Below are 16,599 nucleotides of genomic sequence, written 5' to 3'. Positions count from 1 at the left end.
AACTGAGTCAGCAGTAAAGAGTTAAGAGTTCAGAGCCATGTAATAGTATCCAGTTACTTCACTGCTGCAGTGCAGCATTTGGAAACTGTCTGTGCCAGACCATAGGTCCATCAGCATCTATGATTTCAGGAATAAGTTATTCAGGAAATTAACAGAGACAACATCCAAAGCCACTATTTGATTTTATTTATTCATTCATGGACAGTGTTTCTTATAATTGGCACCACACATCAGAAAAATATTGCCATCACTGACAATTCTCACCCATTTCAATTTTCATAGCAAGTTAAACAACTGATCTTGAAAATTGTGAAGTGGTAAAATACTATCTTTTCCCTTAGCAAAACAGCAATCCTCATGTATATAAATGTCTTCACTGCATATATCGCAAGGTAAGGTAGAGAAAGCAGTGATTAACTCTAAACCCCTCAAGGATACTAATACATAACTGAAGCTGTTAATCACATTAATACCTTCAGCAAAACTTGAGGCATCAAGTAAAAAATATACTTTGGTTTTAAAGTTTTTTGTTTTTAAGGAAGCTTGTGCCTTTAGTTCAAGTCCTATCTCAGGAAGCAGCATGCTGAAATGATTTAGAGTTATAATTCTAGTCAGTTACAAGTGATCAAATGTAGTTTTATCTTCACAGTTAATATTCAGACTTACAAATATTTCCTAAGTTGTTAACACTTCTCTACTCACTGTACTGAAAAAAACTTTCAGCTCAAAGTCCCATTTTCCTTTCTTTACCCTTCCCTTCTCTGTAGGGAAGGTATTCAGGATGTTTCCTAGGGCATATTCTAAATTGTTTAAGGAATTCAGACCCTGCCTTTTCCTCTCCCTCTGTACAGAAAAGCTTTAATTCTATTCCTCCTGAAAGAATAGGAAGGTGCAAGAAAGCAACAGCTTTGTCGATTTATGAAAGGAAGGAAATGAAATAATGATAAATTGCAAACAAAAGCTACTAGATTCTTCATTCTAGTCATAAAGACAGCAACTTTGTTTTGCCTGCAAAGCATGAACTGTGCCTGAGTCAACAAGAGAGTACTTCAGTGAAAATTCCTTTTTTGGTAACTAGAGAGTATGACTTGGTGCATTGTTAGTAAGTGATGCAAAGCAACAGGCAAAAAGGGTCACCACTGCAAACCAGGAGGCAGTAAACATGTTTCACACCTTCAAGCAATCACTGCTACCAACTGACTGCAACAGTAACAAGTGCAGATTAACAGAGTTTACTGAAAAACAAATTAAAGCCGAAAATGTCAACTAGAAAAGTTAGCTTCTTCTCTACATACCTGCAGTTAAAAGCCTATGCTTTTAGTTTTTCCTGTGTCTTGCTAGATATTGTATGCTACTTTTATATAATTTTATGAAAGAGATAATGTTGAAGTTGTTCTTTTCTGTGTACCACATACAGCTGAAGTAAAAGCTATGCTTCCTAAGCAGTCTGTAAAAAAAAAAAAGTCAAACTGGTTGCAACTCTGAGAGTGACAAACTCCACTAGTCTGACCCACAGCCAAAACTTTATCTCTGGAATGAAGCTGGTATAGTAGCAAATACCGCCCCCCCAAATACTGAGCCTGTGGCAAAGCCCCGATTCAGAAGCAATGAAACATTTGACACTTACAGCTTCCAAGACACTTCTCCCATTTTGAAAAAATATCAAAGCTGAGTTACTTTGTTTCACTGTTTGCATTTTGAATTAGAGGGAGATGCTCTGAGGCAGAGACCTTGCACCTCACATGTCCTTCAGCAGCTCAAGTGCTAAGCTGTTAAAGAAGCTGCCTAAAAACATTGCAAGTTCATACCAAGCTAGCATTTTAGATCACACCAGTTTCTCTGATAGGACCACTGGAAACCACGGAATGTTAGTTCTGTAACAATCGCCCCGGCTATAAAAGGCTGGAATTTGAGATCTGCATAGTTAAGACTTGCAAAAGCTTTTATATTATAGATGTTGAAGAGACAATTCACACAAAGTAATACTGAACTATGCAAGTTGTTTGTTGAGGTTTTTTAATGTTAGCAACATAAATATTTTTAGGACCATTACATGGAGTTGCTTTCATGAGGTGGGTTTGTTTTAACAGAATAAGTAGTCATTAAAAACTGAAAGAATTAATGACAAACTCCTTGCACTGCAACAGTTAAATGCAATTTCTTGATAGGAGCAGAAAGACTTTGGCCTACAGTTATCATGGCAAAAATAGAGGCGTGTGTGTAAGGTGTCAAGAACAATACAGATGAAGTATAAACCTTCCATTTTAATATAAACTCTCTCACTACTCACAAAATAGTTTTTCTTCTGAAGGAAACCTGACAGTTCTGCAAGCTACAGGCATTCTTTCCTGTGAGAAATTAGGAAAGAACCAGTCCTCCCCTTGTCTCAGGCAGTGTGCCCTCCCACCTTCTCCAGCAAACACTCAGAAGTAGATGGGAAACAACAGAAATCAGGAAAAAAAAAAATCTAAGGGTTTTCTTAGCTGTCTACTTATTTTTAATACCATTACTGAAGAGACAGGCAGAGACCTACTGAATTTGTGTCCATCAGTCCCTTTAACACTGGGATTTGGGCTGCTTTTCATCACAAGAGTGATTTGAAAAATACAACACCAGCTGGCTAAGTCACATCCACAAAGAGAAGGTAAAAATAAGCACATGAAGGTAAAATTTGCAGATAAAAGCAAAACCAACATTGCCACATACTAGTGACATTTGAAGTGAACAGACCACCGACAGATCAGAATAATTCCCACTGACCATAACACTTGGTCTTTTCAGTCTACCTGTTTCTCTTTCAGCAGATTAGGTTTTCCTCCAACTGATCAGCGCAGTTGATGCACATAGCTAATGGATTCCCATCTCAGGAAAGGCATGGTAAGCACTGTGAGGTCCACACTGGTCTTTCCCTTTCATTCCCATTACGTTCTTCCCCTGCCCCACTTGTTCACTGGCACCAGAGCTTTTCCTCCTAGGTGACACCTGCTGTCAGGTCAGACACATTTACCTGTATCTGCCATCTCCTTAACAGCTTTCAGTCTTAAGCAAGACTAACAACTTACTAAAATTCTTCATGAGCAAACAAATGGAAACCTCAAAAGCCACACCTAGGAACAATCAAAGCCGGGCTTTTTCCCCTTCAGCAATGGGAGTTTGTATTTTGATGCAAGATGCCTAACACTGCTCATTTTCCAGTTTTCTACCCTATTGAACAAAGTTTACTGGAAGCTGGCCACACTAGCAGTTTGCTAAACTGTAGAAAACATTACAGACCATTCTACCTAAAGATTAAAAACTTTTCCCTTTAATATAGCTTGTCTTGGGAGACTATCAAAACACAGATACCCGGTTTAGAACATATGTATGTCACACAAGACTAGCTGGTGTCCTGCTGCTCTCCCCTGAACACAGGGGCATCAAAATCCAGCATCTCTTACATGTACCTCAAGTACAACTTGGGATGTAGTGTCATCTTGTGACTGAACAGTAAAAACCTCAAGAAGTGATTGTTTAATCCCTGAAGGAAGCTTCAGCAGGTTGCTTGTAAGCCATATTAATGAAACTATGGCAAGTTATTCATTATTTCAGGCAGAACTGGACATGAGAGCCATTAAATATATCAGGTTCTTCAACTGGTATCAGCTACACTAACCTGAACTTTCTGTAGATTTGAAGAAAAATATAGAGATATAATGAAATGTTGTTAGTTGTTTTAAGGGAAACAAGGCTAAGTTTTAATCTTCTGCTTAGTAGTTGTACTTTCTCCAACCAGACTTCATGAAAGTAGTCAGTTACTGAACCAAGATTCAGTTGTATTGTGTAGTTCTATTATTAGCAGGAGTAAATAAGTACACTTCACCCTTCTGTACCCTAATACCAGTTGGGCACCAATACAAGCACTGTTAAGGATTAAAACAAAAAGCCCACAGTGCCTCCACCTTACAGCCCAGTCCATTCAGAAGGCAAGTAGACAGCCATGAAAAACACCCCAATCAAACTACGTTTTGATCAATGCAAGAAATATTCCACTGGTTACAAAGCATGCAAGTTTCTAAGTATACTTAGTCTCCATTTGGTGTTGCTGGGGCAAAAACCTGCCCTCTCTCCTTCTGCCAAATTCTCAGACATTAGGCACCCATCCTTTTGCTGTGTTAAGAGCCTGTGAACACCCAATACTTATTTTATGACTAAGGCCTACAAGCATTCCCAAATGGGAAAAATGTTAGTTCACATCAGTGGACATCCCCCTACTATAAAACATCATTACAATCAAAACTGGGCAAGAAAATGTCTAAGCAAAAGGATCCGGTATCAGAAGTGCAGCTGTGCTCACTACTGCCGCCTTGATGTTGTTGTACATGCACCATCTTCATCATATTCACCCATCAACTGCAACATATATGTTCCAGTATAGAGAAGAAACTGTCCAGTTATTTGTGCTGCATGGGACATCAGCTGAAGCATCTTCCTAGGAATAAAAAAAAACCAAACCAAAATCACTATCAGGATGACATTACCCCCCTTTCTCCCCACCCACATCACCTTTAGGATGAATTAGGTAGATATATTTAAAACTCTCATTCCTTCTCACTTCTCAGAAGCTAGTAATTTTTGTACCATCATTAGAAAAAAATACTTGTGGCCACTGATGAAAACCATTGACATGTTGGCAGAATCAGAAAACACATTTAACAGAGCAGGCTGTCATCTTGTTAGCCATTTACAGGCCTTCTGCAAAGACATCACTCAAACTACTAGAGCACCACTGAAGACAACTTTGCCTGACAGCCCAGCAGCATTCCTGCAGCATGAATCCACCTCATGTTTCACTTTTAGGCCATTTACTAATATAACACTGCCAGCATCCCCAAGCTACAGATCAAAGTTGATTAGATCTGAAGCTGAGCAATCACATTACAGTGGATGCCCAGCAGCAAAACAAGTGAAGCCAGGCAAATTAATGCTGTCCAAGCTCCAAGCCTTAAGAATTCTCAGTTCACAGCTATTCTATTTTTTTAAAGATTTAGTAAGTACCAGCATTCAAATACATAATACCATGTAAGAATCAGTACAGATCCATAAACTAAGATCAGGTTCTTACATCAGAGGTCTACCATATAAGCTGCAGATCACTGCAGGACTGTAGAGGAAAAGAGATCATTGTATTTGAATGGTCATTTATTCAACTTATAGCTGTGTCTTCCTCCCATTCCCCAAGAAACAACAGGGACATCAGTACCAAGAGCTATATATTCAAGCCTCATCCCCCAAAAGTTAAGTGGGCCCTCACAAGTATGAAGCTGAGACTTTGGGGAAGTGGCACAAGAACTGGAACCATTCCAAAAGTGGAAAGGGAACAGTTCCTGAAGATGCAGGAATCACACCAGCATTCCTCTTCTGCAAAAAAAGGGGGAAGATAATCTTAATTCTTGTCTGAGAAAACATGCAGCTGTGAACCCTCTGCTACTACTTACTTCTCCTTTGAGCTCTAACAGAGAAGGCAAAGTCTTCTTCTTAAACATTAATTACACCCCCCGTGATGAAAGAAGGTTTGCAGTCAAAATCTGATGCTTCAAAAGAGCAGAACACCTTGTACTCAGAGCCTGGGAAGCCTTTGAAAAGCACTGTACCCTTATTTGTGCTTCCCACACGTGCCATTTCAGTATGTCCTTTCCTCCACCAGATAGCACAGGCCAAAGAGCTTTACAGTTGTAAGGAAAGCTGCACCTGGTACCCAGCTTTTGAGCAGCTGCAGTGTGTCACTTGCACACCAGAGCAGTTGTCACTTAAGCCATGGAGCAAGTTATTTGTTGAACTGGACATTCAATCCTTCAGTTGGACACTACAGGGAGAAACCATTAGGGGAAATACACTAACCAGTATCTGGCAAGCTTTGAGCCCCTCCCACCAATGAACAACTGCAGTGTTTTACAGTCCCTTCCCTTCACACTCTGCAAGCAGGCTCAGGGAGAGGGCAGAGTTAATGTGGAACTCATTAGCAGAGGCACTACAAGAACCTAACATTGTCTCCAGTTTCAACAGCAAGTTGAGACAGGCCACCTCACTGTTGTGTTCAAGAGTACCCAAGGTTATCTCTTCTGTCACCCCTGTTCTTTCCTAGCTGACTATTTTCCCAACCTGACCCTGGCACTTCTCTTACAGCTCAACTCTAACATAACAGTGCTTCCAAAAGAACTCCACAGCTACTTCAGCTGTTTGCCAGCACCACTTCTTTCTCACCAGCTGCCCTGTGTTGGCAGGGAGACAGAACTGTCACTTCAAACTCTCCTTAGCAGTGCAAGTTACAGTGCTGATACTCATCTCCATAGTAGATAGCCAGAAATCAAAATTTGTTCTGGCCCAAGAGACCTGACAAACATAGGAACTAGATCAGTGCAGCTGTTCAAGGGTAAACCTTTGCTTTGAAGAAAGGCTAAGGAAGTCATTGGTACAGGAAGGCATAGTATATAGCTGGATAATCACTGCAGCACGAGTCTCATTTATGATCACACCAGCTGTAGCCTGAAAGATTAAGCAAGGGACCACCTAAGCAGAGCGGAAGAGGTCAGTCAGGCCAAAAGACAGGGAACAAGATTAGCATTACAATACTTAATACCTGCATCATGAGACAAGGGACTATTTGAAGACTTCAAACTAAAGACTACAAGTTGCTCAGAGGAAGTGAAAGCCTCACTTTTGGCATGTACATCTGTTCGTTCTGTACAGGCAGATCTGTTCCTCAAGTATTAAGATGCAGCAACACTACACTGTTGTGTCTCAACTAGAATTTGGAAGGTCGGAGAGAGAAATTCAGGGCTGCAGCTTAAACACTTGTCAACATATGGCACCTTTGGGAAGGTGTTTGAACTTACAAGTTTTCTTCAACCAGGGTAGGACACTGCTGGCTTTGACAAGGCACAGACTTTCAACACACTGTTGAAAGCAGTGGAAGGGACAGGTATTATTCTGCCCCTGCATAACACAGCATTTCCCAACAGCCAGTTCTATCAAACTCACAACGCACCACAGATTAGTCCTGCACGAGACAGTGGGCCTTGATAGGCTCTGTTAGTTTGCTTAGAGAACAGCTAGCTTGAAACAGTGACATCAGTCTTACTACAGACAACAAATTCACATTAAGACATTAGAGTATGTCATCTCTCTTCCATTTTCCTTTGCTTCCATGTAGCTCAGGTGGTGAATTTGGCAGCCAGGTATTGAAAAGCCTGAGCAAGCTTTAAGATCTCTTGGCATTAGATCTCAAATTCCTTTCATTTCATCCCTTTGAAGTCCCCCCTTCAAAGAGTCCAATGCTTCTTCCTCAGTTTCCTGCATTCTTCAAACGAGTCAGAGAAATCTGGGGAAATTCTCTCAGGAAAACAAAGACTGTACCTAAACCTCTGCAGTAAACACAATCTGACAAGATTTTTGCCTTGGAGAAAATTTAAGATTCCACCATAAAAAGCTATGGTAAGTTTTTTACAAATCAGCTATCCACACCTTACAAAGGAAGATTCAGCATATTAGCCAGTATGTAAGAATTAGTAAAAATACCAAGTTTATAAATACACCTGCTTCACAGAAGCAATAAGCAAACACAGATTTTATATTAATGCATACACCTGATCCGTAGTGGAAACACTTACCGCAATATGCTTTTTGCTCCCATACATTTGATATCATACGAGACAGAGTAAATCTCATAAAAGGTTGCCTTGATGTTTAAGCAGCCAATAAAATCCTTAGGGTTCAGCTTGTACAGATCAAACGTGATGTTAGCTACTCCCATTTTCTTCTTTTGTCTCACAGCAGCAACTCCATTTCTTGTCTAATTTAAAAAGAGGGAATGACAGTTTTTACCATGAACCAAAGTGAAATTAAGTGAAACAATCATTAACAGTGCAGCTCTTTAGAAAGAGCTTGCTTATTCCAGTCTTGGGGCTAGCTCTTGATCAATTCTAAACCAAAATTAAAGAGCATTAGCACAGAGGAAAAAAAAGTGTACAGTTTATATAATTTTGTTCAAGTCTTGACCAGGCTTCTGAGGCTATTCCAAACAGACACAGAAGTTCTAGAGTGACATAGCACCTCCTGAATATTTCTTTCCTGAGTTCTTTCTTCAGATATACTGAAGCCACAGGTAATGTGTTCCTGCCATTTAAGTATCCTGGTATGTTCCAGTTGCCAGCTCACGTAGCACAGTTAATCTGTACTGAAACGGGCCACCAAACAACTAGGATGACATTAGGTTCCTCTGCTTAAAGGAATACAATACTGATGAGAACTCTTTAGAGACAGCTGCAAAGATGACACCTGTGAAAAGTCAGGTCCAGACTTCAAATCCTGGCTCTTAACATTTCTCTTTCTTCCTACTAAAGTAGTAAGATGAGGAGGGAACCACTACTGATTAGGCCTGGGGTTTAATACTGAGTTTAAGAGAAAAAGCAAAGGAAGAGGAACATGGAAAGTCATCTTCCACCTTAAATCCAAGCCTCCTTTATTGAAAGCAGCACTTGTCTGCTTCAGGGCTGACAGTGAGGCTTTCAGGATCACTTGCTTCAAGAAAATGGTAAAGACAAACCATATTTATAGAGACATCTAGTGGGTAGATGGGATACTCTGTCTGCTCAGCATGTTGTGCTCAAGGTTAACCACTTGGCAGCTGCCAAGCTGTTTTTTGCATGCTAAATGAAGCAATAAAGTTGTGTAAGACTTTTTGTACTTGTCACCCCAGCACTCAGACAGTGCCATGATAAGTCAGACCAAGTTAAACACTGTAGTATATCATTAGCCAGCAATTTTATGCCTGTTTTACTTTGATAGCCTCTGAGCTCCACCAAAAGGGCCCCCTATCAACAACAGTTTTGGATATGTACAAGTAGCTGGCATTCTTGGTAGCATGTGTGTCATGTCCCTCCCATCCCACCCACCCCCACTAGCACCCAGAATATTTGGATAAAGCATGATAGCGCTTGTGCTACAACTTCAGATGATTTGTGAAGCTGCAGCAGTCCTCCTGCTGTCATTCAGCACAACCTGAAGAGGGGGCAACGTTCAAGCTTGTTCTGCTGCCATGTCAGACAGGACACAGGGCAGAGAGGAAAGGAGCAACGTGGAGTCATACTCTGGCTGCAACTTTTATTCTGGTTTTGGAGCTCATGGCCCAGATGCAGCAGGTTGATAAACCAGTGAGGTATCTTGGGGAAAAATATGCAAACTGCCCACACCACAGCAGGAAACTGTGAGAACAGGGCCACACAATTGAGCCATCTGTGTACAAACAGAAAAATGGTAGACCTGCTTACAGCTCCTCAGCTAGCTCTGCACCTGGTAGAAGAAATTTTAATGCTAGCTTTCTAGAAACAACTATCCTATGGAAAGACAATTAGGAATTTGACTATCTTATTAACATTAATAGATGGCTATTCCCCCCCCAGAACCACAAATTGAACACTAAGTTGATACAATCAGAAGGCTAAAGCTAGCCAGCCTTAATGGTTCTTAAAAATATCTTGAAGCATGTAGATTAACATCAGGTTTTAATGACATCTTTCAGCTGTTTCCAAGATTAAACACAGGCATTTTTCTAACCTTCACTAAACGATTACTGCATTCACAAGGCAAAACTTGTTTTACATGACTTAATTTTGGTATTTCCCCCCCCAAAAGCTAATCTTTAAAAGACATCGTGTTTTTTACTTCACGCAGTCGAAGTCCTTATTTTCTTTATGTTACAAAAAGGCTCAAAACCAATGTTATTTCTGAAGCTCTCCAAAAGCAGGGGATTTTCCTTGTTTTTCCATTGTAATGTTTCATTTCAATTCTTGGCAGATTTTTGCCAATAGTTCTATGTCCAAGCAAGGGACAATAAAAAAGAACAACTTGATTTGTCCTCCAGGAAAGCTTAGCAAGGAGTTGATACCTTGCCTTCTTCAAGGGAAGTTTTTTTCCTCTTCCCTCTTTCCAACAATTACAGCGGCCACAGGCATTCTTCCATTCACTTCTATCTAAGTGAGAGAGAGGTAGTCAACACTTACTTGGGTCCATTTCTGTCCTTTTTCTAGAACCATGAAGTGTGTATTATCATCCAGGGACTTGAAGAACTCCTCTGTGTCCACAACTGTGCCATCTTCCTCCAGAACAAGAGTAACTATCCCAGCAGATATAAGGAAGGCATCTAAAGTCTGCAAAAAACCAGTAGACTTTAGCATTCAAAAAAGGGCCATCATTTCATATTAAGACTGGCTTATCTGACATCCTCCTGAACTTCCCAAGTAATGATTTTTAGAAGAACAAGAGTCTGTGTGTTGCCTTTCTGGGATACCGTACTTCACTATAAGTTTCATCCAGAGTAGGAATGTTTGCTATACCTTGCTGATGAGCTCTTGTAGACTGCTTGCAACAATTCCTTTCCGGCTGCTTCTGGAGGCATTTGATACACGGAAGGGTCGCCCTGCAGGCATGAGAGAAGGGAACAGGGTCTGTTTTGTTACTGCTCCCACAGATGCTCCCATGGATACCAAAGATCTACAACAAATAAAAATTCAGCATAGTTATAAAAATAGTCATGTCAAGTACTGTGAGAAGCAGGACTGTTGAGTTCATTGATGTAAGCACGTTATACAAGTAATTCACAGGTCACATTAGACTCATGGAACTTGCTTTCAAAGCTAAATACTACATAGCCCTACAGGCATGTCTCTAAACTTCCTTTTGCCAGTGACATTTGAAAACACTTCTAAAATTAAGAACGTTTCAAGCAGATGTGGGCTACCCCTAGCTCAACTGATGTCAAGGTCATGGTTACAGTGAGGCTGACAGGTTTTAACACTGAATTAGAAAGGCAGCAGCTCTTGCTGCATTCAGCCACTTAGGTCATTCTCTTTACCTGCAAGAGAAGCACTCAATGAGATAACACACAAGACTACTTTCAGCTAGTTGAAATGAGTTTGCTTTAGGAAACTGAACATATTACCCAAATTCAAACCACCTTGCATCAGAACACAAGCAGAGCTTTTTGATACAGTTATGCTTGACTTTCAAACAGCCAAGTTGTTTATCTTTTAAATAGTATCTACAGCCTATGAAGCTTCAACCAGTTTTGAAAAAAATCACAAAATAAGACTTGTTTGTGCCCTAATGTACCAAAAGTAGTTAAATGAAATGAAAATTAAGATCAAAGTTCATAAATGCATTGTGTTGGAGCAGGCCACCAGAGAGGCTGGAAGAATTTAAACCACTTTCTAAAAGTGTTTGAAGTTTTCCTAGGCAATCACATCTTTTAATAGTGACTGTTTAGGTTCCTTTAGGTAAACTGAGTGCGTAGTACTGGTAATTGCCTACTCCCACACCAAGATACAGACCTGCTCCCATCTACACCTAGCAACAGCTTTTTGCTGCCACATTACATTGGTTAATTCAATAGCCAGCTTGCCAAAAATCACCCTCCACACAACACCTGGAAAGGATTGATCTCCAAGAAGTCTTTTAAAAAGGGAGGCAATATTTTGTCTCCCACACTCCTGGACTTTACCACCTGTATACCTTTTGCTCCTTAATACCAAATGGCACAGGGGGTGGGAAAGGGATGCACCCCCATTTTGTTCTCCCAAATAGGTATAAAAGGTCAACTTTATGTAGTAAAGTCTACTCTCGGAGACTTTCACAGGGAGGGAGTGAAATGGCAGTTTCTTTCTGCAGCCAGAGAAAGAATACAGGGATTCCTAGAATAGTGATGAAATGGTATAAAGTTACTCAACTAATAACATCCCAGTCACACCTTTTGTGCAAGTCCACATTAACTAGGGAGAATAACTATTTTTTCCAATCCTCTTCTCTGGTCTTTAGGCATATTCTTGGGATGCGCAGAAAGTCATTTTTGTGACTGGTCAGATTGAAAGCAGGAAATAAATTAATTGCTGAAACTCTATCTGAACTGCCTTTCTACAGGGCTTTGAGCTATTGCCTTTCCTCTGTACACCAAAGCCTACCTTCTTCGGAAACTCCTCAGCATTATCGGACCTTTTATTTTTTTAAAGGAGGGGGATGTTCAACAGTTTTATTCTAGCTCAAGCTACTACTTTCTTGGTAGTACTGTCTAACCATTAGGTTCCAGGCTTTCAACAGTTTGCATATATATACATACAGCTGGCGGAAGTCTGTCCTTCTTGTAACAAAGCTGGCAATGATGAACAGTCAGTATGGTTTTCAGGACACAGGCACTGTTTCAAATTAAAGGGCTAACAAGCACTTTCCTCCTGGAGAAGGGCAAAGACCAGGGAGGAAGACAAGGTGACAGAGTAGCACTGACAAAGATATTGAAGCTTCACAAAAGGAAGGCATACTAGGACAGGGCATGTTTGTTAATCTCTTCACTGACTTAAGTCTCCCAATTACCCCACTGGTCTGTGGGCAGGTCCCGTTGTGAATCACTCAAGTCTTTTCCTTAGATACAAAGCCTGCTCATCTACCTTGGGGCTGGTGACTCCTCTTCACAGGGCACTCTGATGTTAGAAATCACAACACTCAGGATTCAAGAGACAATGTTTTCAGAGCTAGTTACCGGCTGTTCCCTCTCGCACACTTGAAAACTAGCACATAGAATAGCTACTTAAGTGGTATATGTGACAGTACTGCCAAGACAATTTTTTTTTTTTGTGAGGACAATAAAAGCCAGTCCTGTTGAACAGTTTTCTTTCCCATTCCTTAAGCCGAGTTGTCATTCACAAAACACAAAGCATAAGAAAAAAAAGCCAAAACATACATCCTGATACACAGCGTTAGGTGTACAACTCATGGGCAGGACCTGAGCCAACACAGTTCACCTCCAGCATTAGCACAGCCAACTATACAAGCCATGTTTTGCAGCTCTGAGCAGCATTTTCTGAAGAAAATTAAAGAAATTTAAAGGTGATTAAAGATCAATCACCTCACACTGCTACACAGCTCTATCAGATGTAAAAAGTCAGAAAAAAAACCCAAACCCAAAAAGAATAATAAAACAGGACTTCCATTAGCTCCACCAGACAGTCACTTAACAGAAGCCAAAGTCTCATTTAACAGTTATTTAACATTGATGCCGTTTCACCTACATGTCAATAAAACTAATCAATATAATCTTTAAACCAAGTCTGTTTATGAAGCAAGTCTGGGCTCCAGTGCAGGTTGAGGTTTCAGTTAATGAGACTTACTAGGAAACAAAAGCCAGTGTGATTAAAAAAAGCCAGGTAAACAGAGTATAAACCCTTCAGTTTCTGATGCTATTGCTGAAAGCTTGTTTTTCCTTTATTCCCCCTCAAATGCCACAGACTCAAACAGGACAGCCTACATTCAGGGCTCCTAGAAAGATCCCTTTTTGCTGCAGTTGTCCTCAGAAACCAGTCAAGCCAATTCATGATGCAGGGAAATCCTCTGATAGATTGGAGTTACCAAAAAGAACTTCCTATTAAAAGACTATCAAAGTCAGGAAATAAGTGGTGGAAAGGAACATACTGAGGTACAGTCAGCTTTATTAGAAAGTTGAGTGACATGTTAGATAGAGACAACTCCACTCCTGTTTTACTATTCTTTGAAGCCAAAAGAGTCAATTCATAACTCTTCCCTAGAAGAGTGAAGGATGCTATGTCAGTGGAAAATGCAAATATGTTTATAATTGAGAGAGCAAATATCTTCAAACTCTAGTGTGTTGTCCAGTTTGGTATAACTACAATATTGCTACAGGGATGCGCAGACACTGCCCTAGCCATTCAGCATATTTTCACAGCTGGTGGGAGAGAATTTTTTTGTTGTTGTTGAATCCAGGTATTAAAAGCCTCCCTTGAGCCCTGTACATACATTTCACTCTATCTTTGTTTGCAGTATGCCTCATATGTTTGCCTAAAAATGTGGTGCAACTATCTTCAGCCTCACTCAGAAAAATCAATGTTGCACAACCACGAGTGGCTTCAGAATATGGCACGGTTTGGTTTTGAGGTTAGAGTTCACAGGCAAATGACAACAGCAGTAACAGCAAAGCAAAAAAAAAGGAGTCAGAAATTAGTCAGACAGGGTCTGACCAGGCTGCAGACTCGGTTTCCCCGCTAAAACATTAGCTGCAGAGATACCAGAACTGCAGCTAGAAGTAGATTCATTTTTGAACGGCGTACAGAACTGTACTTCTATGGATGTGGTTAGCACGCGGTGCCCGCTGCCACCGAGTACAAGTGACAATACCAACTACACCGAGGCTCCGCACCTGACGCTCAGGCTCTTTGCGCACACCTGCCGAGAGGTGAACGCATCCCAGCAACCGCACCGGCGAAAGGAGCTCAAACCGCAACGCTTCTGCTTGCGCGTCCCTCGGCAGCCCTTCGTGCGGGGCTCGGAAGGCTGCGAGAGCTGCCCGCCCGCCTCTCCCACCCCGCGTCCATCAGGTTTACCCCCACCCTCCCGCGACCAGCCCTCACGCCCAGCCTGGAAAGCACCCTTCGCTCCTGAACAGCCGGAGCCGACAAACGCAGCGACGCGGAGCCGGCTCTTCCCCGGCCCTGCCGCCCCCCGCACTCACCGCGCCAGCGAGCCCACGTACTCCCGCACCGCCTCCATGGCCGGCCCGGCCGCGGCGCAGCGCCGCCCGCGGCGCTTAAGTGGTGCGGGAGCGGCCCCGCCCCGCGGCGCCGGGAGCGGGCGGCGGGGCGGGGCGTGCGGGGCAGGGGGCGCCCCGCCCCCGGCAGCGGGTCACGGCGGCGTTGAGCCCCGGCTGGATTTACAGCTTGCCCCGGCACCGGGAGCGATGGCAGGTGCCGGACGGCGCGCTTAGGAAGGAACGTTTCTGTAGGTGCATTTTGCCCTATGATTTACCTGGCAAAGGAGCAAGGAGAACTGCGTTTGGTGTCCGAGTTACGTACCACATACTAGCTAGTTACAGCTAGTACAGCGGCAGTGGAAGCCAATCCCTTCTGAAGCCTCTCAGCGTTAGGGCAAATCAACAGATTAAGTGGCTCTGCTTCTGATTTTAGAGCCTGTGAATAAGCTTATGGATTGGATTAATGTATACCATAGCTTCAGTAGAGGCATTTAGTGTTATTCCTACAGGCAGGGGAGCAGCAGCTTCTGTTTACCGAGCAGGTAAAAGGCAGCTTTCCTTTCCATGTATGCCTGTGGACACAAGTACAGTATTTTTTGGCTCTGAATCCAAGTTGTTTCTCAGAGCTGTCCAATCAGAAAACAGAGGAAAACCAGGGAAAACATAACCAAGAGCCTCAGAACCTGGCTCTTGGGCAACAGCCTGGCCCAGGAAACACGGTCACTTCGGACCAGGGAAAGACCCCAGAGGCCCCAGCACTCAGGTTACCCCCAGGGTCAGGAATATGTAGTTACCTGGATTGTTTTTCCTGTGCCAGCCTGTCAAGGGCTGGGAGCGCCACTCACAGTGTTTCTTTCTTTGCTCTCCAGGCTTCTCTAGCAGGCAGGCTGACCCCTGCCAGATGCCTTCAGTCCTCAGCTTTAGGGCCCTTATAAGCCATTAAAAAACAAACAACTAACCTTTTAGTCCAGGGCAAATTGTTTTCTTGGATGCCATCTTTCACAGCCTAGTGGAGTAAATAGCTCCTTCCCTCAGAGCAAAGCTTAAACCAACAAACTTCCTACTGAGATGCTGAGCCCAGACTTTTATCTCTTCCTCCTCAGGCTACTTAGGGCTTGCAGGTGTGTGGGCATATACACCCCCCCCACACACACACCTCCCCACACCCACCTAATACATTAACCCTTTCTTTTCCTGTTTTCTATGACATTTAATTTTGTTACGGTTCTGCAATTTGTCCCTGACAATACATCATGGAGGGTGGTGAATGGGGAACAGTAAATAGTTCTCTGGGCGCTGAACTCCAAACTGCCTGTTTTCCCCTGGATTTGTGTCTTGTGGTTGATTGTGGGCCACAGGTGAAGTTACTTATGCAAAGTGGCATGTTTGTAAGGAATTCTTACCAAGTGTTTATCTAATGTTAAAAAACTTGTGTATACACTGCAGCTTTTACTGCTGTGGAGGTAGAAAATAGGGGAGAAGGAGAGGATGTTTTGTCAGATGGTCTGTCTCTTCCTACCCCTCTGTGTGGAAAAGAAGGGAGAGTACCCCCTGGAAACCATATGGAAATCATAGTAACTTTTTTTCTGAACAAGCCAGGTCACAAATGTCTGGAGGAGGTGGAAATTTTGGCCTTGCAGAAGCTTAGCTTTCCTCCAGTCGCATGCCTCTTCCCAGAGGTCTCTGCAGAGACATCCAACCAGTGCAGTCACTGCCAAGCAGCCCCCCACGATGACGTAGCCAGTGCAAGGGCTGCCACAGCTCTAAGGCAGGGACATGTTCCTCCAGCAGCACTACTACTTGTCATAACTTATACAAACACAGCTGTTGACTTAGGAGTAACAGGAAAAACATGTCCTTTTGAAGTCTTTTCTGATCTGTAAGGAGAGGAGGGTATTACCTGTGGTTTCACAAGCTACACTAGTGCTCCCTTTTTTTACTGAGCAAGCAGCAGTAAAACCATCAGATGGGTAAAATCACTGACCTAGGAGCTGGGCATCTCAGCAAAGGAGTGTCTTTAAACACCAGTAAGACGG

The 16,599-nt window shown here is 42.4% G+C and overlaps 1 protein-coding gene across 1 annotated transcript; it reads right to left on the bottom strand.

The window, feature by feature from the left end:
- Positions 1-163: 163 nt before the first annotated feature.
- CIDEA (cell death inducing DFFA like effector a) lies at positions 164-14,656 on the bottom strand. The gene is made up of 5 exons (XM_037379823.1): positions 14,546-14,656; positions 10,371-10,527; positions 10,038-10,184; positions 7,647-7,828; positions 164-4,468 (listed from the first exon to the last, which is right to left on the bottom strand). The coding sequence occupies exons 1-5, from the start codon at positions 14,581-14,583 to the stop codon at positions 4,333-4,335; spliced, it is 660 nt and encodes a 219-aa protein (XP_037235720.1). The 5' UTR covers positions 14,584-14,656; the 3' UTR covers positions 164-4,332.
- Positions 14,657-16,599: the final 1,943 nt, after the last annotated feature.

Source organism: Falco rusticolus, chromosome 3 (genome assembly GCF_015220075.1).
Source record: "Falco rusticolus isolate bFalRus1 chromosome 3, bFalRus1.pri, whole genome shotgun sequence".
NCBI classification, from domain to species: domain Eukaryota; kingdom Metazoa; phylum Chordata; class Aves; order Falconiformes; family Falconidae; genus Falco; species Falco rusticolus.
The sequence above is the reverse complement of the archived record's forward strand: the minus strand, read 5'-3'. Positions and strand labels throughout refer to the sequence as shown.